Source organism: Meles meles, chromosome 10 (assembly GCF_922984935.1).
Source record: "Meles meles chromosome 10, mMelMel3.1 paternal haplotype, whole genome shotgun sequence".
NCBI lineage: Eukaryota > Metazoa > Chordata > Mammalia > Carnivora > Mustelidae > Meles > Meles meles.
The window spans coordinates 33,325,729-33,352,567 of NC_060075.1; the positions used below are offsets into that span (position 1 = coordinate 33,325,729).

The following is a 26,839-nucleotide window of genomic DNA, read 5'->3' on the forward strand; positions in this document are numbered from 1 at the left end:
TATAACACAGTATGTTAACTATACTGGAATTAAAACTTCTTTAATTAAGAAAAAGAATCCAAGAATGAGAAAAATGTTAGCTACAAAAAATAATGCTCTTATTAGCAAAGGAATATGTTCAGAGAAGTCAGAATAAAAACAGCTTTGAAACCTGCCTAGAGATCAACTGGACCATATCTGGGCTGGAGGTTAGATGCTCCAGGAAGACTGATTTTTTTTTTTTTAAAGATTTTATTTTTATTTATTTGACAGACAGAGATCACAGGTAGGCAGAGAGGCAGACAGAGAGAGAGGAAGGGAAGCAGGCTCCCCACTGAGCAGAGAGCCCCATGTGGGGCTCGATCCCAGGACCCTGGGATCATGACCCGAGCTGAAGGCAGAGGCTTTAACCCACTGAGCCACCCAGGCGCCCCAGGAAGACTGATTTAAAAAAGAAAGTAGATGGGGCGCCTGGGTGGCTCAGTGGTTTAGGCCGCTGCCTTCGGCTTAGGTCATGATCTCAGGGTCCTGGGATCGAGTCCCGCATCGGGCTCTCTGCTCGACAGGGAGCCTGCTTCCCTCTCTCTCTCTGACTGCCTCTCTGCCTACTTGTGATCTCTCTCTGTCAAAATAAATAAGTAAAATATTAAAAAAAAAAAAAGAAAGTAGACACTGTGTAATATACAGTATGATTAAGAGAACAAATATTCATAGGTAATGACATAGATATTTGCTCTTATAAAAGAATTAAGGGGAAAAAATAAAAAGAAATTTCAGGAAGAATAAAACAAATGCCAACAACCAAACAAAGAATTCAAATACAAAAAGGAAATAATGACATATCACATAATCCCCAAAACAAGGAATGCTAAATAAATGTTTCTCACTTAAGCAAAGCTGAACTCCAAGCTTTAGTTTAAATTTCCTTCCACTTCTTGGCCATCTTTTGTTTCACACAGGTCCTTTTCTGAAAGGGAAAGTACTTTCTCCAACTTATCTTAGGTATTCAAAATCCAATTGTCATGAAATCTACCATCTTGATTTCTACAATCTACAAACTTCACGTAATTGGAATCACAGAGTATGTGCTCTTCCATGTCTGACTTCTCTCACTCAGAGTGACGTTTCTGAGATTCATCCCATGCTGTAGCATGTATCAGTCCTTTATTCTTTTTTATTGCCAAGTAGTATTTCATTGTGTGGATATACCACAATATGTTTGTTCTCTTGCTAATGGCTTTTTGGGGCTATTATGAATAAAGCTATTGACCATTCTCTTAGATATGTAATTGGAAATGAAACTGCTGAGTCCTAAAATAGGTACATTTAAAACAGTGCTCCAGAGTGGTTGTAGGAAGTTTGCAAAACTAGTATCTGATCATAAAGGTCAGAAAAATGGTTACTTCTGGATTAAGAAGGTGGCATGAGGCACCTTTCTGAGATGATGGAAAGTTCTAATATCCTGGGTAGTGATAACACATGTGTTTATTATAAAAGAGAAAAGTCACCCTGCTCTACACTCCAGATTTGTGCATGTTACTATATCTAATTTATAACTCAGTTAAAAAGATTTTAAAAACAAACCTATAATCCTGGGCTACCTGAAGCTGTCTTCTCCTGCTTTGAACTAACTTCCATAACATTTCAGTTGCCTTTTATCATTGTGCCCCCTCTTCTCTCTATGAATCCTTATCTAAAAATTATTACTAGTTTTGCCTTCCATGACAAAACAGAACATGATCATTCTTCATCAGCCTTCTGAATATTAAAATGGTTACAATATCTCCTCTAAACCTAATCTTTTCCAGAATAAATACTTCTAATTCCTCCACTGATACGTTCTTCAGAATTTTTTGTTTATTTTTGTTATGAAGCCATGAATGATTTCAAAATATGAGAATTAGACGTGGAAATAATCCTCTAAAACCCTGAAATCTGACCAGTACAGAGCTCAGGGGAAATGTAGTCCAAGGAACTACAGCCATAACACCTCTCTCAAAAACAGCTAGGATGGCCCTGGTGTTGAGCAGCTGGAAGTCCTTATTTGTTCTTATGATTGTGTGGTCAACAAAACCCCCAGGTTCTATTCAAATTGATTTCAGCCAAAGCCAAGTCTTTTCTCTTTTACTTAAGCCATGAAAATTTATGAACCTATAAGCAGGATTTCATATTTGATTCCATTAAATTTTAAATCTCAAAATGAAATCTGAACCATTAAAGCTTAATGGTTTCAGAATATCATTCCAGGCTATTAGTCATCATTCTGACTCAAGCTCCCACCCACAGCTTTGTTCCATACAATTCATAAGCATACCTTCTCACCAAATGATCACTATCATCATTGAAATTACTGCTAACATTTATCAGGGGCTTATTAAGCTTGCCAGGCACTGGTGTTAATCACTTACATGCATTATTCTACTTAATCCTCAGAGCAACCCTCTGAGACAGGACTTATTGTTAGCCCTATTTTATTTTATTTTCATTCATTAGGCCAACATTTGGTTCATCATTAGTTTTTGATGTAGTGCTCAGTGATTCATTAGTTGCGTATTATACCCCATGCTCATCACACCACATGCCCTCCTTATATAGATGGGGAAAGTGATGGATATAACGGTTAAGAAATATGCCAATATCACATAGTTAAAACAAATATGAGCACAAGATTTTGAATTGTGCTATCTTGTCTATAAGGTCTGATTGGTAAAAATACTGACCATGGCAATACCAAGGAGAGGATCCAGGAATGCTATTCTAGAGGTCACCCTAAATTTGCAATGGTCTGCAATGATGTATGTGTAACTATTTATCAATGGTAATAATGGGTATTTTATATATATATATAAATTATATAATTTAAACCATTAAATTATACCATTTATTAATGGTTATAATAGATATTATATACACCACTTATACCATTAAATCACACCATTTACCAATGATACAATTGTATTATGATTACGTTATTTCACAGTACCTAACAAGGTAGCATTCAAAACATTATCAAATATTTTAATTAAATATATACATTCGTCTATGGTATTCCTCTAATTCAGAAATACAAAAAAAAAACTATTTAAATTAACAAGAAACATTTAAAGACTATTGTGTAGACTACAAATATTTTCACATCCACTATCTCAACTGTTCTAATTTAGCACAACTTCCTTAGTAAATCCATGTTAGATCTTCAATCACCTTTTTCTTTCCTAAATGTTAGTAAACCACATAATCATCTAGAATTTTATTGTGATTGACTTATTGGTTGAAATTCTAAAAAAGCAAAAAAAGAATCAAAAGTATTGATGGCAAATAGTAAATAAGAACGAATAAAGGTGTATTTTTATCCATTTATTAACACATTACTATCTCCTCCAAATAGGAGTTCTGCAAGATGGGTCAAAGAATTAGACAACAGCACACATCTGTGAAGGTCAAAAATCTTTTATTTTACAGATGAAAAAAAAAATACAAGATCAGAGAAGCTAAATGATATGCTTCAGAACCACCTAACTAAATCATGACAGAACTGGTCTGGCAATGCTTGGTCCCTGTCACCGTCCCATACTGCCAATGTGCTGCTTGCTTCTGATTCCTTTATTGTCATTCTCTTTACTTTCTTTGCCAGTGTGCTTGGAAAACAACTTCACAAGGGAAGGCTGGAGACTTTAGCTTCCTCTGGACTTCAGCAACCCTAACTACCTGCTTACAGGTTTCTACCCCACTTGTATATGTTTATTTAATGATTCATCACTCTGACCTTTTATATATGAAATATCAAAATACACAAGTATACAAATATATCATTTGTGTTTCCTTTACATTTTTTTCCATTGGGAATAACCATAATGTCACCATTTAGAATCTTCCATCTTTTTTGAATCATTTCCACTTAAAAATGTCTGCGTCTTCTTTGCCAAATGGTGTCAGCACAAAGTTGTTCGCTGAATCTCGAGTTAGAGGTTTATATTTATCTTTCCTCTGACTTAAAAAAGGGTATAGCTTTAAGCTTTTTGATGTCAATTGTTCTTAGATTCAGGAAATCTGTCTATGACTAATGTTCCCTTCTTTTACTACAACGAGCTATAAGATAACATGGTCTCCTTCTCTTAAGGTTCTTCCATTTTGGTAAAAATTAAATTCTGCATATTAATCACTCTCAGGCTTTGCCTACTTTAGTAGCAACTGAACTGTCAATAAGGCAAGAATTCATCAGATGCGGGGCACCTGGGTGGCTCAGTTGGTTAAGCATCTGCCTTTGGCTCAGGCATGATCTCAGGGTTCTGGGATGGAGCCCTGCATCAGGTTCTCTGCTCATCAGGGAGCCTGCTTCTCCCTCTCCCTCTCTGCCGCTCCCCTGCTTGTGCTCTCTCTGTGTCAAATAAATACATAAAATCTTAAAAAAAAAAAAGTTTATCAGGTGCTTTGCTTTTAGCAAAGGAGACTTGTAGATCTGCATACACAGGTGTTCACATCCTGTACTGCACTGTCTCTAAATTCACAACCTTTAAAGACTAGATGGACAATCCACCTGCTCCCCACGATTCCACATTTTCTCTCCCATGTCACTGTATGACTCAGCAGAAGTAGGTAGGTCTCGACGGGCTGTGTGAGTCCTGGCAGGCTCTAACTGTTACACTTCCCCTGACAGATTATCTTAAGTTTATGCAGATCTACATAGACCTGTTTCCTGTAGTTAAGAGATCACCAGAAAGCAAATGAAATTAAGTGGTTAGAGCTTAAAATAGGAAGTTTTGATAATCCAGTAAATAAAAAGTTTCTGCACTGGGATTCCCATTTGTTGTTTAAAGAAGAAAAACCAAACTCTAATAAGTCTTTCATACCTTTTCGGTTGAAAACCTACCAGATATCTCCCTAATGGAGAGAATTCTGCTTCTTTGCAGTCTGAAATGCCCACACTGGCATACTGCAGTGGCCCTCCACTCCCTCACGTCTTAGTGCTTCCACACTGTGTGCTCATCCCTCAACCACCTCAAGTAAAAGACGGCAGAGGAGGACTCTATTGTGCCACTCTCTCCACTTTGAGGTCAGATGGGAGCCCACCTCTGCTGACATTGCCTCATGGACTCTCCATGGCCTCTGGAGGTAGGGCCAAAGCTCTGTGAGGTGCGGTCTCTACCTAATTTACCCAGTGCCTCTCCAGCCCTTTGTGCAGCCCTCCACCATCCCTCTACTTGGCAGGATACGTGGAGTATTCCACACGGCCTGGTCAATCCTGTTCCTGAACATTTCCATTTGCTCTGCCTCTAGTATTTGCACTGTCTGGTTCAACTCAGATGCCCCCTCTACCAGGAAGGCTTCTCTCACCTTCCCCTGGGTAAAGTGTACCTTCCATATTGGGTTAAATTCTATCGCAGTCTTTACAGCAATTGTTTTCTTACTTCTCTCTCCTACCTATGTGTGTGTGTTTGCTTCTTCGTCACTTTGTACCCTTGAACCAAAACAGTGTCTAAAATATGGTGGTCCTGTGCTTGCTGAATGAAATCTCAAGTTAATGTACTAACATCTCAAATCACTTGATATTAGCTCCCTTTGATAAGCAAACACTGACATCTAATTAGCTTCTGGAAGCCAAAAGTGTCAGGATTGATGAATGTACTAAGAGAGAGTCAGAAACTTGTTATTTCTCGGGCGGTTCAGTGGTAAGCCTCTGCCTTCCCTCAGGTCATGATCTCAGGGTCCTGGGTTCGGGACCCACATTGGGCTCTCTGCTCAGCAGGGAGCCTGCTTCCCTCTCTCTCTGCCTGCCTCTCTGCCTACTTGTGATCTCTCTCTCTCTGTCAAATAAATAAATAAAATCTTTTTAAAAAATTAAAAAAACTTGTTATTTCTCAATATGTGTACTGTACTTATCGTTGCTTATGGCATTCCAGCAAAACGGATGAAGCAGTACGGGCGCTCTAAATACGGATATCCAGATGTCTGTTTGAGACAGCAGTGGAGTTTACAAGTGAGGCAGGGAGAAAGTAAGAGTACAAGTTGACAAGGTTGAAGGGAAGTAGAAGGTTGGGGCCAAAAACAAGGAAGGCAAACCACACCTCTTCTGGCTCCCTAGGACCCTTTATGGGAATGAGGCCACCGAAGGAAAAGGTCATCTCAGGGAGAATGACTCTTAAGTTTTCAAAAGTCATAAATGCTCACAATAGCAAAGTTGGAATCCAATGTAATAATCTTGGGAGGAAATTTATGTAATTTGGAGCAAAACTCTCAATTTGATGTGTCTCAGAAAACCCATGGGGCAAAACTTTAGATAGAATAGTTTGTTTCCGTGATAATCTTTTTGACCTAATTTCCTTCTGTTCATCTACATAATAATAATCAAGATGTAATTTTAAAAGGATCATTACTGTTCCTATGCATGAGCTCAATTTCCTATCTGTAATTCCAAAACAGTGTTTTCAAGGGCAGCAGCCAGCATAAGTAAGTCCCAAAGCACTTCACAAACGACGACACTATGTCATGGTGCATCTCTGTCTAAAAAGTCATTCATTCACAGCAGCTGTTTGGAATGTCTACCCTTGCACAGGAGTGTCCAAGAAGAAAAGATAGGGCTTGTTCCAAAGGGTTTCTTTCTCTGCACTGCTTCAGCACGTTTCAAATAGAGTCATAGAGCACCGATTCATCCCACCTCAATTTACTGTGGGCGGTTTTGACTTTTTGGGTTTTCTTGTATTGTTTTTTTGGTGTTATTTTTTTTTTTTTTACATCTTTCTCTACCAGACTGCAAAGCTTCTTTGCAAAACAGACTAGATTATGTTCATTTCTGAATCTGAGTGCATGGAAAAGCTAGTATTTTCTTTTCTTTTTTTTTTTTAGATTTATTTATTTATTTATTTATTTGACAGAGAAAGAGAGAGAGAGAGATCACAAGCAGGCAGAGAGGCAGGCAGAAAGAGAGGGGGAAGCAGGTTCCCCGCTGACCAGAGAGCCCGATGTAGGGCTCGATCCCAGGACCCTAAGATCGTGACCTGAGCCGAAGGTAGAGGCTTAACCCACTGAGCCACCCAGGCGCCCCACGTTAGTATTTTCAATATATGGATTTGATCTTGCTGAATTAATTTAAAAAGAAACTAATCTGTGCTCACTTCAGCAGCACATATGAAAAGAAACTAATTATTCTCTGTAATCATTTAAAATTACAGAGTATCAAGTACCACTTCTTGGTCAGGCAACACACTGATATACTAGAAGTTTATATTGATTCAACACATTTGGCCTTGGAAGACACTTTTGGAGCCATAAACTGATCTACCAAACAAACAAAAATGTAGCCCGTTTCTTCTTCCTAACCTGTTTATGGATGAGATGTGTTATTACTGTCCCATTATGTGATACAGTCCTCCATGTGGCTTTCTTCAGTAAAATTTCTCAGTTTACTTCTGTACATATGATATGATACAAAGAAAACAACAGAAATGTAGAATTCTGTACTTATTGTTTGTTTGGTTTTTTTTCCTTTGGTTCCAGACAATGTAAGGTTTCTTTGTCCCACCTTTAAAAAGCCAATCTTTCAACCAAAGGGAAAAACTTCACTGAAGAAATAAAAGGATTGATATACCAAACTTCAAACTTCAAAAAGATGTGCCACCTGGGAGTTCAATGATTCAATCGGGAAATACTACATGACCTTAGTAACTTGGGGCAGGGGGAGGGGTAGGCAATGCAGACTCAACTACACCCAGAAAAATTAATCTTATGCTACAAAGCCAAATACCAGATGTTATTTGCAACTTTTGGATTGGATTACCCGGGAAGGTCTGTGTCAGAGAGCCCTTCTATGGCTAATGCCCTGGAGTCAAACACAGCAGTTTATGTGATGGTAATGACTGGCTGGGGAAGGATCTTACCTTGGTAAATTATGATAACTAGGTAATAAGGATTACTAAAGCCAATATGAATTTCAAGGGTTTGTTCATGTGCCAACTATGTGAATTACAAATGTATGCATTCATAAGATGCCTTCCATCATCAGAGACAATAGAAGTTTCTCATGCATACAGTCTTTATTGAAATAACATCTATTACTAGAACTCCTGCATGTATAATATGACAGTCAGTCAACTGCTAACTTCATAGGCCTAGTTTACTTGACAGATCTACCTACCTCTTGGTTTCTAAGTCATCAGAGCACCCAGTGAAAAGCTATAAAGGACCATCATTTCTCAGTGACTCATACTTAGCAGCCTAAAGCCATAGCTCATGGGAAAAGTGCTGACAATCATTTTCTTTGAAGCAGTGATGTGATTCATTTGCCCATCTTTTATAGAAGGATGCTCTTCGACATTTGCCTTGGTATCCTTACCTTTTCCATAAGAACCAGCTAGACTAGAAGCTAGACTAGGCTTACAGTCTGTCTCTAGGGACTGACTGCATTTCAAATCTTTTTTGAATGCAGATTATTTTGTAGGAGACTTATCTTAGAAGCTGTTGTACCTGCAGCATCAAAACTCATAACTATACACTTGACAGAAAAGCACTGTTTTGGAGGTCTGAACTGTGTGATGATCAAAGCCTGATGTTGATGGCCTGAAAACAGATTTTACTCACTGGTCTTCCTGGCATCGCAAATCCCTCTTTTTTTTTTTTTTTAAGATTTTATTTATTTATTTGACACAGAGAGAGAGATCACAAGTAGGTAGAAAGGCAGGCACAGAGAGAGAGGGAGAAGCAGGTTCCCTGCTGAGCAGAGAGCCCAACGTGGGGTTCGATCCCAGGACCCTGAGATCATGACCTGAGCCGAAGGCAGAGGCTTAACCCACTGAGCCACCCAGGCGTCCCTGCAAATCCCTCTTATTTGTGCCCATTCCTTAAACATAAATGAAAAATAGCCTAACAAAAAGAGTATCCAGTGACCACTTGAAGGGAACTGTGATGATAGCTGAGTATCTTGTGTTAGTTTATAAGGCCTTGGGCAATGAACACAGTTTACGAAATTTTTACTTAAAATTACATGCTGATTCTGCAAAACAGTATCAGCAAAAAGCTTATTCTCTGAATAGTCTCGACATAGAGTAATTCCCTAATGCTTTCTTTAGAACCTCTGTTTTCAATCTACTGAGATGAAAGTATTCCCCCAGTGTTAGAAACATGTCCTGTTCTTGAAAGTATACCCTGTACACACTACCAGATGGCAGATGATAATGCTAATTTAGGATGGGCTTGATGGCACCGTAAAAAAAAAAACAGTCTTGATATGGGTGTTGCATTTATATAACATTCATGACTATATAAAAGACCAATTTATCCCTCACAGGGAAACTTCTGTCCCAAATTAGGGGCAATCACTAAATGACCTAATGGAGTAAATATCCTAAAGAGCTTGGATTTGCATTTCCATTGGTGCAGATTGCCCCAAGACTGAAACAATTTGTCTTTTGATCACGAATGAAAATCCCTGGCATTTTTTTTTCAGCTTTCCAAAAGTTTAAGAATTGTTTGTAGATAAAACTAAGCATTTCCATTCTTATCAGGTATCTATCTATCTGCATGTCCTATTAGATCCATAAGCAATTTTAATAATAGCTCATAACACTGCCTTTTGGGGGTGGAGCACAAGACAGGGTTCTTATTCTCTCATTTTAGCTGACATTTTATATATGGTTTTCCTTTTGAACAAAATGGATTGAGAACAGTGGTGAAGTTCAGGAGTGATCTTTGTTCTTTACAATGGCTGAGAGTTACGGAATGCTTATTGTGTACCCCACGCTGTTCTACACATTTAACATGGATTAACTACTTTAATCCTCATGACAAATTCCCAGCTGTGTGATCTTGAGCAAGTTACTTAGCCTTTCTAAGCCTTGATTCCACTTCCAGAGAAAGAAACCAAGGCTTAGAAGGTTAAGTAGTGTGCTGAAGTTCACTTGGCTGGTGAAAAGGCAGAACTGGCACTTGATCTCAGCAGGCTGGCACCCGGGCTAGTGGTTTTCACCACCATGGGTTCAGCCTCTGGTATCCTCAGAGATCGCAACCTAGAGACAGACAAAACGAGACGCTCCCAAAGGTATCTTACAGCAAGCACACTCACATTCACTTGCTCTATAACATTCTTCTGAAGTTTGAAACGCACAAATGATAATGAATAATAAATGCATTAATTCTTTTCCACATTTCCACCCTAATCTATGAGACTTCAGTTTTCAACCTAGGTGGCCTATAAGCTCCTTTGAAAGGCAACCCAAAGCTTGTAACAACTTTCTCCATGGTTCTAAAAGAAGGCTCTGATGACTTAATGATCTTTAAAACATTTCTGTGTTTATAGCTTATGTATGACTTAAAAAAAAAAGATGATAAGTCTCAAATTAAATCAACATGATTACATCAAATCTCCTTTGTGACAAAGAAATCAGGCACAAGCTGATTGAAAATAGAAAGCCATATTTTGAATAGAGTTTCAGAAAGATAAGCAAATAGAGACATACCAGGTTCTTAAGGAATGATTAAAAAGGAATCTTAAAAGACAATTTGGCATCACTGAAATTCTGCACCATAACTCCAGCCCACCTAACTCATGCTTTTCCAAAAGGAGCGAGAGAGGCAGAGCGAGTCATTTAGCAAGGCTTACACTGATGGAAAACACATGGGCTTTTAGAGCCAGGGAGACCTGGATTTGAATCCCAGTTCTGCAGTTTTCAAAGAATGTGGTCTTGAAAGTTACTTAAACTTGCAAGCCTCAGTTTCTGCATCTGCTAAAATGGAATAACCACCTCCTTGCAAGGTTACCGAGGGTTACAGGTAACGCATTTAACATGCTTGGCACGTGGTAGGTTCTCAATAAACTGTAGCTAATAATAACAACAACAACAAGAATGGTGTTAAAAAAAAGTTTAAAAAAACAAAATATTGCCAAAAGCAGAGACAGTGGAAGCATGATGGCTTAAGACCACTGGCCTGGAGTTAAACCACCTCAGTTTCGATTCTGGCTTTCCTTTCCTCAAGGAATTCACATCTTATCGAACAAAGACAGACCTCAGTTTCTCTCTTTCTCACACAGTATAACACCTCCATGGCTTTACTTTAACATCTTGGGCTTATCTCTGTACCAGTTACCACAGCTATAAAATGGGGCTGCTAATAGTATCTGCCTCATATGCCTGTGATAAGAATATGTGAGTTCATCCGTGTAGAGCTTAGAATCATGTCTGACCATGACACAATATAAGAACTCAATAAATGCTAGCTGTTGCTGTTGTATTTTAGTCCTTGTGTGAAGGTCTCCAAAAGCAGGACCAACTACCCGGATAAAAACTGCCCACCCAGGGGCGCCTGGGTGGCTCAGTGGGTTAAAGCCTCTGCCTTCGGCTCAGGTCATGGTGCCAGAGTCCTGGGATCGAGCCGCACATCAGGCTCTCTGCTCTGCAGAGAGCCTGCTTCTGCCTCTCTCTCTGCCTGCCTCTCTGCCTACTTGTAATCTCTGTCTGTCAAATAAATAAATAAAATCTTAAAAACAAACAAACAAAAAACCTGCCCACCCATAATGTGGGTTAGCAAATTAAAAAAGGAATATGAAAAGTCCTGAGGATAGCAAGACAGCACTTCAAACTAATGGCTGGAATAATATAACATGAGAAGTTATCTCAAGGGCAAAATCAGAATTAGACTACAAATTCTAAGGAGGTATCACCAATTCACTGGTAATCCTACTAGGGATCCAGGTGCTTCACTGTAAAAGGAGTTTGTGAAAGCCACTTTTAAAACTCAAAGCTAAAGAAATTTTTTTAAAAGGTGGAGAACAAAAAGAATGAGGCAAAGGGATACATGTTATCTTCTTCCTTCCTTTGAACATGTTGGTTTCCCCCTGTGCCTTGTCATATTTCTAAATCCTTTTTGCACAGGTCAGAAAGCAGCACGAATCCCACTGTGTCACTTCCCAACATACTATTTAAAAAAATTCGGCCACCTAGCAAAAGTAATAAAGAAGGACCACTGTGCCCATAAACCCTCCAAGAAATAGCTACCCAGCCGGAGCATTCCAGCTTGCAAAGATAAAATATAATCATGCTGCTCTGGGTGTGGCTTTAAGAAGAGGGATGGGGAGGCTGGGATTCAAAGTGCTGTCTCCAACATCTCATGCACTAGACTGATGACATCTGAAGTAGGGCGAGGAACAGGGTGCCCCTAATTGCTGTCTGTACTCCAAGCCCTCTAAAGCACCCACACTTTCTTGCACGGGGCCAGAAAAAAATGAGGCAACAACTCAGGCAAGATCCTTTGGGTCTCCAGGAGAAGCAGCAGGGCTGAACTTGAAAGAGCCCATTTCATGGTATGGGGTGAGAAACAAGAGGCATATTTTTTAATAGTCTTATGTGGTTGCGGATCATTCTACAAGAACAGTAACTTCAGCAGCCACTTCGTTATATTCTACTGTAAATGACACAGGCCTGAGCCAAGTCCTCACCAAAACACCCTCCAGAATTCAGTCTGGGTTAGGTCATCTACAGTCTATTGACAAATGCTGAACTCAAAACTCCTACCATGGCATCTCAGCAACAGTATGTGTCCTGCCACTAATGAGGCTCTTTTTCCATGAATAATGAATAAGAACATCATCTCTGTTGCCAGGTACACAACATAAACAAAGCTCAACACAAGGGCTCTGGTATGGTGAGTTTGTCTATTCGCAACAAAGGAATTTTGTAAAGTGTGAGCCAAGTTTTAGTGGAGGGTGGGACGGGTTGTTGTAACAAATAATGTGAACATATGTTATCAGAATCTAATAAATCAGCATTTGGTTGTTGTGGAGCTGGGGCTGTGCAATGGGATAGACAGAGATGACAGAAAACTCCAAATGAGTTCATTTCTCTATTTTACAGTCAGTCTTACAACACAAAGCTAATGATTTCTGTAATGAACTGAGATCGTTGTGAAAGGAGCCTTAGGAGATTTGAGATACCAAAGGCTCTACCAGTTAGAACTTTTCTCTTAAGCTTTGGTGTACTAGGTTGGCACTAGGGATGAGATCACCAGAACCTTGCAACGGCATTGACAGCTAGAGGGTAGCATGCGGAAAAAGTGTGCCTGAACCCAGCTGCGTGGGACTCGGTTCCTTTTGCACCACAAGACCCTCAGTGTATGAGCATTTTGCTTAGAAGGTAGTCTATGGCTTAGATTCCCAAGGTCAGCCAAATAACGAGATTCCAGCAAATAAACAGAGAACAAAAGTGAGCTGACATGAAGGCCAAACAGTCTTCATTTTGTTTACTACAAAGTATGCCACAAATACTTTTCTCTCTTTCTAAAATCAGTTCCATACAAGGTAGCATATATCTTGTTTCATAGGGTGCTTATATTTGCACAGGCCAAGTAATGGCATCCCTGGCTGAGGGTGAGGGCTTGTAGTTTCCACCGATTTGAGCAAGAATTAACAACAAAACAAAACCAAACCAAGTCTCCTAATGCCTCAGCTTCTCCAACTATAGTTGGAGAACAACTCCAACCTGCTTCAGATATTCCTTATGAAGAACTGTGCATTAAAACAAAATAGTTCAGGGGCGCCTGGGTGGCTCAGTGGGTTAAGCTGCTGCCTTCAGCTCAGGTCATGATCTCAAGGTCCTGGGATCGAGCCTCACATCTGGCTCTTTGCTCAGCAGGGAGCCTGCTTCTCTCTCTCTCTCTCTCTCTCTCTCTCTCTGCCTGCCTCTCTGCCTACTTGTGATCTTTCTCTGTCAAATAAATAAATAAAATCTTTAAAATAAAATCGTTCATTCTATTAGTTTAAGGAATTCCTGGAAATTTTGACCTGAACAGTTCTTTAAATGTACTGAAGATGCTTACTAAAGAAGGAATACTTTATAAAGCAAAAAATGAGCATGTGATAAAAGTAATCGCTCCCATTTTAAAAGCAAACAAATGAAATAAGGTAGAATAATATAATATTCTGCAGAGATTCCAGGAGCTAGGTCACGGCAGGGAATTCTGGGGATAACTCTTTGGCAATAATTCAAATAATCAATTCACAGACAAAGGCAATACCACACAAGAGTTTTGAAATCTCTAAGATGCATCAGTTTATTTTTCTGGTTTATTAAGAACAGGCAAAATGAAATAAGCTCATGGGTAAGTAACTTGAATGGCAAAGGGACTTCAAAGCCCTTCAGGTGCAGAAATGGAAGGTATTCTGCTAATGAGGAGAAGACCTGGGATGAAGGGCACATTCTTTTATCTTTAAATATTTACTGAACTGTCTGTCACAAGGGCTGTAGTAAGGGCTACTAGCTGTTCTATATTGCTTCAAAGGATCAACATGACCAGCCGGTAGTGGTCACAGTTGTCCATTGTGGAGTCACAGCAGGAGCTCTAACAGCCAGGGCGGTCCCCACAGGATAGTGCTGCCTGCGGAGCTTCTGAATGACTTCTGACCATGGAGGCAATATATCAGAGCATGCCTAACTCTTACTGACAGGAAGAGTAGAAGGGGAACCCACGGGGAGGGAAGGTGAGGCATGCAGCATAGGCCATGGGACATCTCTGGCCCTCACTGGCCAACCACAAAACTCTACGATTTTATAAAATACCACCCTAAAACTGTAGGTAAAAATTCTATAAGTGGATAGTTATTAAAGTCCTATACTATTTGAAATGATCTTTCTAATCTAGTTGCTGAAATATATCAAGAGAAAAATACTCAAGTAGATAAAAATACCCAAGAACTTACCATCATACTTTGCTAAGACTGCCTGAACATCAGCATATGCTTGTAGTTCCAGAAGAGCTTCTAAAAGGTTTTCATGGATGTTGAACATGCTCAGTAAGGGGAACTCCTTCATTAACTAGGAAAGAAGAAATAAAGGATAATTAATATATATTTCTTACTTTCTAAAAGTAAAACGAGTACTGCATTATAATACATTTATATGATAAAAAAGTATAATACAATTTTAGCAATATAGGTAAATACTGAATTAAAAGCATTCATACCAATTATTATTTTGTAAAGAATTAAATGCTCAAATCTTTTCCTGCTTTTTTGGAAAAATGGCAACTTTGAATTTGTGAGAACCAAATGTGGAAGAATATCCAAAGAGAGGGGGTTTCATAAAACCTGAGAAAGAGGGGCACCTGGGTGGCTCAGAGGGTTAAGCCTCTGCCTTCGGCTCAGGTCATGATCTCAGGGTCCTGGGATCGAGCCCCCCATCGGGCTTTCTGCTCATCGGGGAGCCTGCTTCCCTCTCTCTCTGCCTGCCTCTCTGCCTACTTGTGATCTCTGTCAAATAAATAAATAAAATCTTAAAAAAAAACAACAACTGAGGAAGATGCTTAGAGGTAGCACTCAGTAATGTTAAAATATGATAGAGGCAAATTAGGTAGAAGTTGAACACTATCTCATAGGCGTTGACAGTTTAACTTGGTTAAGAGCAGTTTGATGAAAGCCAGAGACCAGAAAAGGAGGCAAGCAGGCACTATTCTTTTGAGCAGCCTGGTGACAAAGTCACGGAGAAAAGGCAAGAAAATAACCAGAAATGATAAGTGTTGAGAAAAATGTGTAGGTAGTGATAGAGAGCGGTAGAAAGGGAGGATATTCGGGAGTTCCTGAGTGATGGCCTCAAAAAGACAGGAATCAAGATCATTTTCTGAAACTGAGGGAATAAGTGACAGGGAGGAAGTTTGAAGATGGGGTGAAAATACAGAATAGACATAAAAAAGGAGAACTGCTTGGGAAACAATCTAGGATTGCAAAGGCCATCGTGAGGACTTGGCAAATTTGGGACTACAACTGGCATGCTTGTCAAGTTTTAGTTAACAGTGCTCACCAGCCCAGGGACAGTAGCAAACATGTCAGATGATGAGGCTAAACCTGGTCAGATTGAATTAGATTCAGAAGAGAGTCAAGAAGCAAGGAGAGTTGGCTAGAATGAGGAAAGAATGATTAAAGGAACAGTCTAAAGTTCTAGACAAGAAGGGGAGCAGGAAGAGCCCAAAGGGAGTTAAAAGATACAATATGGGGCGCCTGTGTGACTCAGTCTGTTGATCGTCTGCTTTCAGCTCAGGTCATGACCTCAGGGTTCTGGGATCCAGCCCCGCATCGGGCTTCCCGCTCAGTGGGAAGCCTGCTTCTCCCCCTGACCCTCCCGTCGCTCATGTATGTGTGTGCTTGCTCGCTCTCTCTCTCTCTCAAATAAATCAATAAATATCTTAAAAAAAAAAACGACATGATACTGAACTTCACTGGAAAGCGAGGAAGAAAGAACTAAGAATTTCAAAGTAAAATCTATCTTACAGAAAGATAACCAGGTTCTTTATACAGAGAATCATATAGATATATGGTACAGATGCGTGTGCATATATGCACTGATGTGTATGTACATGTATACGTCCTTTACTTAATCTTTTATATGGATAACTGTTTCCTATTGTAACACAATGCCCTCTTAAAAAGTGATAACTCTTTTTGGATGTCACCATATTTACAGCAATTGTGCTGAGAGAAATAATACTCACAAATAGGCTAACTCACTGTTAAGTAAGAAACCAAGTCAATACCTTGACTATCCACTTCTTCCTACGTTGGAAACATTTGCCACATTGTCTTGTTTTTTAAAGCCAACAATCATTTAGCATATGTCTAAAATAAATAATTTTCTGCAGCCCCAAAGAGCAACATATTACCAGTGAAAAACACCTACGAAAATGATTATGTGTTCAATAAGACTGTCTGAACCCCCTAGGACAGCCCGCAGTATTTTCATTGCTAGTAAAGGAAGTGAGTAAGATTATACCACATATTGTTGATGTTCTGTAACCAATAAAAGTATTTCTTGTTCTGGTTCACTTTGATTCTGGTTGACATCACCCTTTGATTTTATTCCCCCTCTTTCTAATTAGAGCCTGTTAGAATTAAAGCTCCCTGTCATTCAGCATTTGGCAACACAATAAAGACTTTCTCTAAACTGCAGCCTTTAAACATTTACCATTTTTAACCAATTCTTCAGGTAAAGGTCAAACTTCAAGGATATCAGTCATATTCTGAAATTTTGAAATTATAATTCCAAGTAGTAGCATGCTCAAGCTTAAGAACTGAAAGGGGAGTCCAACTAAGGCCCACTGAGGCTATGTGAGCACACACGGGAGTCTCGGCCTGTTGCAGCAGACCTTGAAGCAGGATGTGAGCAGTGTGGGCAGGGGTGCTTTCACTGGAAGCTTGGAGAGAGAATACAGCATCCAAAAAATAAAAAGATCTTAAACATGGCAAATAGCAAATGTCAGAGAACTAATCAAAGTCATATGATAATTTAGTAATCTAGCTTTCCTTGTTCCAATATAAACAAGGAAAAGCAAACTCCTGCTGCTCCATCTCACTCCAGCTATCACTTTGCCCTCCCCAGCCCCTCACAACAAGCTCTCTTTGAAACAAGCCATGCGCACTCACCTCCCTTGGCTCCCTTCTCTTCTCACCGCATAGCTGCAATCTGGTTTCCACACCATAGCTCCTCAGAATCTGCTCAACCCACATTTACAGGTGACTTAAATTGCTCCTATGGATACCCTCCAGTCATTTCCTTGCTGACCTCTGCCACATTTGACAGTTTGATGACATCTTCCTTGAAACTCGTGTCTCTTTTGGTTTCCTCAACACCATTCTCTTCTGGATTTCTCTATACTTAGTTTCTCACTCCTTCTCTAGATTCCGCGTCTCCTACTTAGGAGTAAGTAGCCTCCGTGGTTATGTCCAGTACTCTTCTCATAAGCACCCTCATATCCAGGACTGCTCTTGTGTCCACGGTCTCAGTCTCACCACTTTTGAAATGATGGCTCCCATGTCCTCGCATCCTGCTCTGACCTCTCTCCTAAGCTATTAAATCATTTTGTAAACTATCTCCCGAACAGTTTCACCTAACACCTAATACTGGTCTCATAAATTCCTCCTCCACAAGCCAACCCTTCAAACTTGTTCCTCCCTCTTGGTATTTCCTATCTTTGGGAAAAGAGCCATTGATCCCTGTTACCCTCGTTGCCCTACTAATTAAAGCCACCTTAGAGGTCCCTAAACCCCTGAACTAATAGGTATAAAATGCTAATAGCTTTCAGCAAGTTCCCAGAGAGCTCTGTTATACAAACAAACAACAAACAAGAAATCACCTTAAGAATCTTACCATGTCTTCTTTTCCCTGAACTTGCTGCCAGTAACTTAGTTTATACCATTATATTTGGCCTAAATTGCTCAAAGAGCATCTTTTCTATGCTTGCCTCTTTCCAATCTACCCTTCACACCACTGTCAGAATGGCTTTTCAGAAATACATACCTCAGTCCATCACACTCTGCTTAAGAGGCACCACTGACATGGCCCCAAGGAAACAGGCAGATGTGAAAACAAATTTACAAACAAGGCTGTTTATCACAACATTATTTATAATAGTGAAAAATGCAGGGTGCCTGGGTACCTCAGTTAGTTAAAGCAGCCAAGTCTTGATTTCCACTCAGGTTGTAATCTTGGGGTCATGGGATCAAGCTCGGTTTCAGGCTTCCCCCTCAGCCTGCAGTCTACTTCAATTCTCACTCCCTCTCTTTCTGCCCCTCCCCCACTGCTTGTGCACACTCCTCAAATGAATAAATAAGTCTTTTAAAAAGATAATGAAAAAATGCAAGCAACTTAAAATTTAACCCATTATGAGGCATTCAAGTAAAAAGAAACAGTCATCTTTTGGGTTACTATATGTCAACATTAATAGTTAAATTCTCAAATAATTTTTAACAACAAAGCCTAGGAAATGCTGGCACAAAACAGGGCAAAAGAAAAAACAGGATACAAACTATTTTGCAATAAGATCATAACTTTTCTTCTGTATCTATGCATAGTATCACACTTGGTTAGAACTATGGCAAACTCTTTTAACATTGGTTATTTATGGTTAGTGAGCTTAAAGATGATTTCTATTTCTTCATACTTTCCATATGTTCTGAAAGTTTTGAAAGGAATGTATATGTACATTCTATAAATTGGGGAGGAAAAACTATTATTAAGAATATTGACTTCTCTGGGGCGCCTGGGTGGCTCAGTGGGTTAAAGCCTCTGCCTTCGGCTCAGGTCATGATCCCAGGGTCCTGGGATCGAGCCCCACATCAGGCTCTCTGCTCTGCGGGGAGCCTGCTTCCTCCTCTCTCTCTGCCTGTCTAGTTGTGATTTCTCTCTGTCAGATAAATAAAATATTAAAAAAAAAAGATTACAGCTGAGATTTGACATTGATTTAAAAAAAAAAGAATATTAACTTCTCTGTAAAAAATGAAATCTTGCCATTTGTAACAACATGGACGGATCTAGAAAGTATAATACTAAGTCAAATAAGTCACTCATACCATACCATATGATTTCATATCATATGATTTCATATCATACCATATGATTTCACTCATATGTGGAATTTAAGAAACAAAACAAATGAACCAAGAGAAAAAGAGACAAACCAAAAATAGACTCTCAGCTACAGAGGACAAACTGATGATTACTAGAGGGGAGGCGGGTGACAGGTGGGTGAAATAGGTAAGGGGGATTAAGAGTACACTCAACATCATGAGCACTGAATGATGTACGGAATTACTAAATCACCATATTGTACATCTGAAACTAATAGGACATTGTATGTGAACCAGATTGGAATTAAAATTTTAAACATAATAAAGTAGATAAGGAAATGCAAAAAAATACTGACTTTTAATATCAAAAAAATAAGTAACCCACTTTAAAAATGAGCAGAGAATGTGAGCAGAAATTTTCCAAAGAAGATACACAGATGGCCAGCAGGTACATGAAAAGATGCTCAGCATTAGTCATCATAAGGGAAACATAAATCAAAACCACCATGAGATATCACCTCACACCTGTCAGTCTGGCTATTATCAAAAAGACAAAGAAACAACATGTTTTGGTGAAGATGGGGAAAAAAGGGAACCCTTATGTACTGTTGGTGGGAATGCATATTGGTGTGGCCACTACAGAAAACAGTATGGGAAAAAACTAAAAATAGGACTACCATATGATCCAGCAACTCTACTTCCAACAACATGGATGGACTTAAGAGACTATTATGCTAAGTGAAATAAATAAGTCAGAGAAAGACAAATAGCCTTTCATCTCATATGTGGAATCTAAAAAACAAAATGAATGAACAAAACAAAACAGAAACAGACTCGTAGGAAACAAACTTCTGGCTTTCAGAGTGGGGAAGGTTGGGGGGTGGGAGAAAAAGGTGAAGGTATTAAGAGGTACAAACTTCCAGTTATAAAATAATTAAGTCATGGGGATGTAATGTACAGCATACGCACTACAGTCAATAATTTTGTAATAACTTCATACAATGACAGAGGGTAATGACTTAGCATGAGAATCATTTCATTCAGTATAAAAATATTGAATCACTATAATACACACCTGAGACTAATAAGATTTATATGTCATTTATACTTCTATTAAAAAATATATTGGAGGGGTGCCTGGGTAGCTCAGTCGGTTAGGCATGCAACTCTTGTTTTCAGCTCAGGTCATGATCTCAAAGTCCTGAGACTGAACCTCACGTCAAGCTCCATGATGGGTGTGGAGTCTGCTTAAGACTCTTTCCCTCAGTCCCTTCCTCCACTCATGCTCGCTCACACTTTCTGTCTCTCTCAAACCCCCCCAACACACACATATAAACATATACACATATACATAAACACACACACACATACACACACATCTAGGAAAAAACAATATTGGCTTCTCATCAAATTCAGAATACAAAATCCTTAGCACAGCAAACACAGACCCTCGTGAAGTCTCAGTCCACTATGCCAGCCTCATTCTTAGCTACTTCCCTACCCACACACTGTGCTCCCACCATAAAATAGCTTTTAGTTCCTTAAATATGTCACATCCATTCACATTTCTATCTCTATGCTCCCCATCCCTGGAGTGCTCTTCTTTCTGCCTCCTTGATCAATCTGGACAGCTCTTCAACTTCCAGGAACACTTACCTGCCCTTTTATTTCTTGCCTCTTACCTGCCAGGTTAAGTACTCCCACCCCAAAATCCCAGAGGCCTTGTTACAATGGTCTACTGGTCCATCTTCCCCATGAGCCTGGGAAGAGTGTGAGAATAGGAATTCTGGCTTATCACCAAATTCTTGGTCACTGACTGATTCAACATAAATGCTCAAAACACATTTCATGAAAGGAATGCTTTCTAAAGGCTTTCAAAGGTTATCTCTACCTTTGGGGTACATATTATATGCGTGCTGCAAAAGGCCTATTTCAGGTCTTTGGGTTACATATCCCTGAACGTGTTCCTCTACCATTTGAAATCTTCCAATGATTTTATCTACATCTTGGAAAAAAGGTAGAATTAGAACTCATGTTATGACATAATGTAATGAAAAATTATTTTTCACTTAGAGCTGTCTGAAAATGGAATAGAAGACTTAGAAAAGTCTTCATCACTGGAACTGTTCAGATAGACAAAGGCCAATCAATGGACAGAGATGCTCAAAAAAGGACCCAAGATCTTTCAATCCTATAATTCCAAGGAAATAGTCCCTAGCTCATAAGTATGATTTTCAGACCCTCGCTCAGCTCCAGATGCATCTTGATTCTCCTGTCTTCTACAGGATTAAACTCTAGCCTTGTCAAATTAGACCGCAGTACACCATTCTCAGAATTCTTTCTACAGTTACTAGCCACTGTGTTTTTGTTCAAACTGTTCTCACCACCTGGAATACCTTTTTCCTGTCATTTACAAGGCAGCCTGTCAAAATCACCCCACCCTCCAAAGCCCAGATCAAATGCCACCTCCTAAAGTCACAGCAGCAAAGAAAGTGAGAGCCAGAAGAGCCCATGGAGATCATCCAAACACCCTCCTCAGTTTACAGATGAGCTCCCTCCCACCCCTGCCCCACTAAAACACAATGAAGTCTGCAAATTTAAGTGATTTAGCCAAGGTTAGTACTGGGACTACATGATTCAAACCCAGTCATCAGTACCGATTCCAAATTTCAACATGTCAGAATCCCAGTCTCTGGCCTGCAAAGTCCAGGAGAACGAAACCACTTTGCTTATGCTTCTCTGCTACACTTACATACCTACTTTGTTCTGTGTTTACATGAATATGAGAAGACAGCTACATTACAGAGGAAAAAGCCCCAAATGTGGAGTTATTCCTGAGCTTAAGACTCACTCCTACCACTTACTTCCCATGTGACGTTGCACAAACTACTTAACCTCTCTGAGCCATGAATGCCTCATCTCCTGGGTCCCAGCTCATACGGCATGCCCTCAGACTTCCTCTACCACTCTATTTAATGTCAGCACTTAACTCACATCCCCGTTCCCCACTGTTTCTATCACACTCTGAAATTGTCTCATTTATCAGTTTCTGTGGCTAAATATTAGATCACTTAAAAAGAAAACAAAAAAGTAAACAGATTGATAGGTAATGCTATTTTGACAGGGGCGAGCAAATTATTTCTGTAAAAAGCCAAAGAGTGAATGTCTTGGGCTTTGTGAGACGTATGTCTCTCTTGCAGTTGTTCAGCGCTGACACTGAAGCATGAGGGCAGCAGCAAGCAGTTACTCACAGAAGCAGGCAGGAGACCAGATCTAGCCTTCAGGCTCCCCGTCTGTGAACTCCTGGTAAACAGGAATACATTTTAAAGAATAAAAGTTCTTCATAAGAAGAGTTTCATGTAGATATTACATTTGGAAAATTATACTTGGAAACCTCTCTTACACACAGCTGATTTGGCAGACTGTTATAAAATAAAAAATAAAAAGGGCCAACTCTATAACCCAATACTTCAGCTTCCAAATCTGTTCCTTAAAAACCGCTCATGTAAGCTTCTGAGCAGTTGTATTCTGTGAGAGTCACACAGGATGGGGAGCACTGTCCTAAACAGTGGAATGGATGGATCGAGTGGGTATATGCGTATGACGAAATGCTGTTCAACAGGCAAAAAGGAATGAATTAAGCCTAATATATCTCAATGTAGAAAAACATGAAATAATTTTAAGTGAAGAAATTATTCTGTAGAAAATGTATATAATTTAGTATTTAAATGTACATAATCCTCCATATCATTTATGGGTGTACAATATGGAAATGTATGGAGAACAAACTTGTTGGTGCCTCAGGGGAGGCAAATTGTTGAGTGGGGGTCACATGGGGGCTACTATTTTATTGCTTTTCAGAAAAGAAGGTGAATAAAGATGACAGAATTTTTAATTAACTACTATTATTATGACTTCAATTAATTCTGGGCAGTGATGCACTTTTTATTATTTTTATATGTGTGTGTGTGTGTGATACATGTGTGTGCGTGCATGTGCATGTGTGTGTGTATATATTTTAAAGTTGCTTCCTCAAACATAGGAAGTTGGTTAGCTGTCCTTTTCACTTGTAATTCCTCATGTCATGGATAGTTCAATTTTCATCAGTTAAACTTTGTTTTCTATTTTCTAATTACCTTTTGAACCACAATCACTTCTTCCCCTTTGGGGTTGACTCTGCAGTTCCTTTTTTTTTTTTTAAAGACATTTTATTTATTTATTTGACAGAGAGAGAGATCACAAGTAGGCAGAGAGGCAGGCAGAGGGAGAGCAGGAGGCAGGCTCCCTGCTGAGCAGCTAATGCGGGGCTCAATCCCAGGACCCTGAGATCATGACCTGAGCCGAAGGCAGAGGCTCAACCCACTGAGCCACCCAGGTACCCCGACTCTGCAGTTCCTTAAAGTATTGATAGCATCAAAGAGAAAGTCAACGTCTGACCAAACAACATTAGAGAATTTTCTCAAAAAATAATGTGATGATTTTAATACACGGTACTTGAATCCTAAAATGATATCAAGATAATAATCCAATCTCAGATGAAGCACAGCTTAGAGTCCCACTTCTTAATTCTCCTCCACCTGAATTCCAAAGTAGGTCCACCCACAGATGTGGTGTGAAGAACAGCATCTCGTCTTGAGGGATGCTTCAGAGTTAAACTGATTGTAAGGTAAGTTACTTCCCTCTCTAACCCTTAGTGTGGGGGTTGGGAGGGGGGTAGACTTAGATGAGACTACTCTCAAAGAAAACTCTTGCGTCATAAAATTCACTCTTGCTTCTTCTCTAGAAACACAGAACTCAGAGGGTCTGAGAGATCCCTGAGAGTTCCATTTACACAGACCACTATAAAATGCACAGCTGACTTACAGGATGTAAACATTGTTTTCAAAATAAAAGAGAAAGTGTTGGATACAGCAGTGAGGTTGCTGGAAAGGGTCCATCATGGAAGAGGTGGCACATTGCAGAAGTCAAGAGCACCACTGCCTTTGGAATCAGAGAGGTTGGGGTTCCCATCCAGGGACCGTGGAGTTTCTTAGCACCAAGTGAGCTGATTTTTCTCATCTGCAAGACCAGAACAACACCTAGCTTACAGGGCACTAGGACACAATATGGGAGCTTGACAAATGGGAGCCGTTATCCTGACATAATGTTTACCCAGGTATACCCCATTTTCAAAGAGCTGTTTGTTTTGCTACAAGTGACTAGTTTTGTTTGTGGCCTTACTTGGGCAATATAGTATATCCCAATTTCTTTATTTTAAAATACTGTACAAAAAATGGCTTGGTGGTATAATTAGCCTTTCTATTAAGAAACTTGAAGGAAGGCATATGATAAATATAAAGGCCTGTTTTCTATAAGCTAAGTCATTCTAAATAAATCTTTAAATTCACTCACTATCTAGCACAGTTCTGTTTATTTATTGCCAGCTATCTTCTCCACGCTGGTAATTGCTTTCTCCTGGCAGTCAGAAATTTATATGCCCTGCTTTGCCCAAATACTACAGTTCATGTACAATGAAAACACTAACTCTCCTATGAGTCTTCTAATACCTAAGGGGAAGAACATGGGATGGGCCAAGGATAGAATTTCAGTTTCAATTTTACATCATCTGGCTATTGTCAGTTCAAGTTTATTTCAATGGAAGAATCTGAGGCACTTCGGAGGTTAACATGTATGAGCTCAAATAGAAAAAAAAAAAAAGGAGAGTTAATTCACTGGATTTGAAATACTCTATGGACATAATTTAGAACTATACTCTGTATGCTTTTTCTCAGCTGACTTACAGGATGAAAACAACAGTTTAAAGCTTTCAAGTTTGATTTGTGTCTATTTAAACATTTTATTAGTTTAGCTATTCATGCATTGTTTTAAGAGTGAGAAAAGCAACTTGAAAATTCTTACATATTTTAAGGCAGAGGTAATTAAAAGAGATCCTCAACCAGATTCCTACTGAGGTCAATGCAAGCTTGATTTAATTAAAGTTTATAGAATTTGCCTGTATTAGATTCAAACATCAGATACTATTTTGTTATATTTGCAAGTTTGACATTATTTAATTACAGTTTCAAATAAAGGCATAAGTAGAAAATAGAAAAGACACTCTCTATTGCATGGCTATGATTTTGTCAGTGATTTTTACTGATACTAAGGGCAATGAAAGGAAGGGAGGAATTGTTTACCAGAGTTCTGAGAGACCCCTGAGAGTTCCATTTACACAGACCACTATAAAAGGCACTCGTGAGAGGCTTAGACTAAGATTAATAAGAAAATGTCATTTTCAGAGCCAATCTAAAGGGAAATAATAAGCTGCATCTGTTGAAAAGTGGCACGATCGATACCTGACCTGTATGGACAGTGACATCACCAGTTCACTAGTTATTCGTGGAACTGTGCACATGATGCAAATACGCGCATCACCGGTAACCGAGGAGAAAAGTAACAGTTAGAGGCACGATGCAAATCACCGGACAGCAGCTCTGGAATGACTCAGAGGGCTGGAAGGTTACCTAAATACTTATCTACTTTTCTCATCAAAATTACACTCCATTCATTTCCAGAAGAGAAATGTTCCTTCGATTTTCTAGTGAACAAGAAAGGCTTTGCGTTTATACAGATCCTAACAAAAATATTTTCAGTATAAAATGCCCTCTTCTATTTGATCCTTAATCAGATAAGGATAAAGCAAGCATAAGCCTTGTCAGAATTTAGGAATCATCTTCAAGAAGACTCTCTTCTTCAACCTCTACCCTCGTCAGTGGCGATTCTTTACCTCACTTCAAGACATCTGAGAACCTTCCTTTCCAAAAGCAAGGGTCTGACAGCGCCATTATATTATCTATGTTATCATGTGTTTGTAAAATTTCCACAAGGGCAAAGCTGGAGACAAGGGCAGGGAAGAAATCAGCCTCATCCTGTTTTGGGGGAAAGAATGATTTGTACCCTCTTCAAAACTAACAGGCAACAGTTTGAGTGAAACATTTTCTTCATCATCTTAAACAAATTCAAATAGGGCTGTACCCTGGCCTGGAGATCATGAACAATCGAACAATTTAATGCATATTTCAAATGGCTTGGAAGCAGGCCCAGGAACAGAAAACAGGACGATAAGCATCCTTCCCTCTGTGATGACATGGCATTGCTCTCCTGTTCCAGGAGTGGCCTCAATGAGCAACTGAACATACCGGCCAACAATTACTGTCAGAAAGGACTTTTTATGCCAAAACCACAATAACTATGTTTGGCACACACCCTTCCACATTCACATGGGTAATTGTAAATAACCCTATTCAGGAGATTAACTCATTTGGTTATCTGGGGCACAGTTAACAAATACTTGCTCTGGCAGGCATCTCACAGCACGGTCATGCTGAAAGTTAAGTATTATGAGAAATTCTTTCATAGCAACGGGCAGAAGGTCAATACCTCAGCCTTTGACATTAATCCCCACACTGCTCTGCCATCACACTGCCTTCTGGTATTCCCTTTCCTCCCCAAGTCTTTCTAGTCTATCCTGCTGGAACCTGAGAGTCCATGACATACAAATTCCCG

At 39.5% G+C, this 26,839-nt stretch overlaps 1 protein-coding gene across 8 annotated transcripts in view; it reads right to left on the reverse strand.

Annotated features, from left to right (window-relative positions):
- Positions 1-26,839, reverse strand: part of ST7 (suppression of tumorigenicity 7) — a 248,802-nt gene that overhangs the window by 44,087 nt on the left and 177,876 nt on the right. For all 8 annotated transcript variants that reach the window (XM_046021010.1, XM_046021009.1, XM_046021012.1 and 5 more), the window contains one exon: positions 14,660-14,774. In XM_046021010.1, coding sequence (XP_045876966.1) covers positions 14,660-14,774 — 115 coding nt within the window. The remainder of the gene's footprint in view (positions 1-14,659; positions 14,775-26,839) is intronic.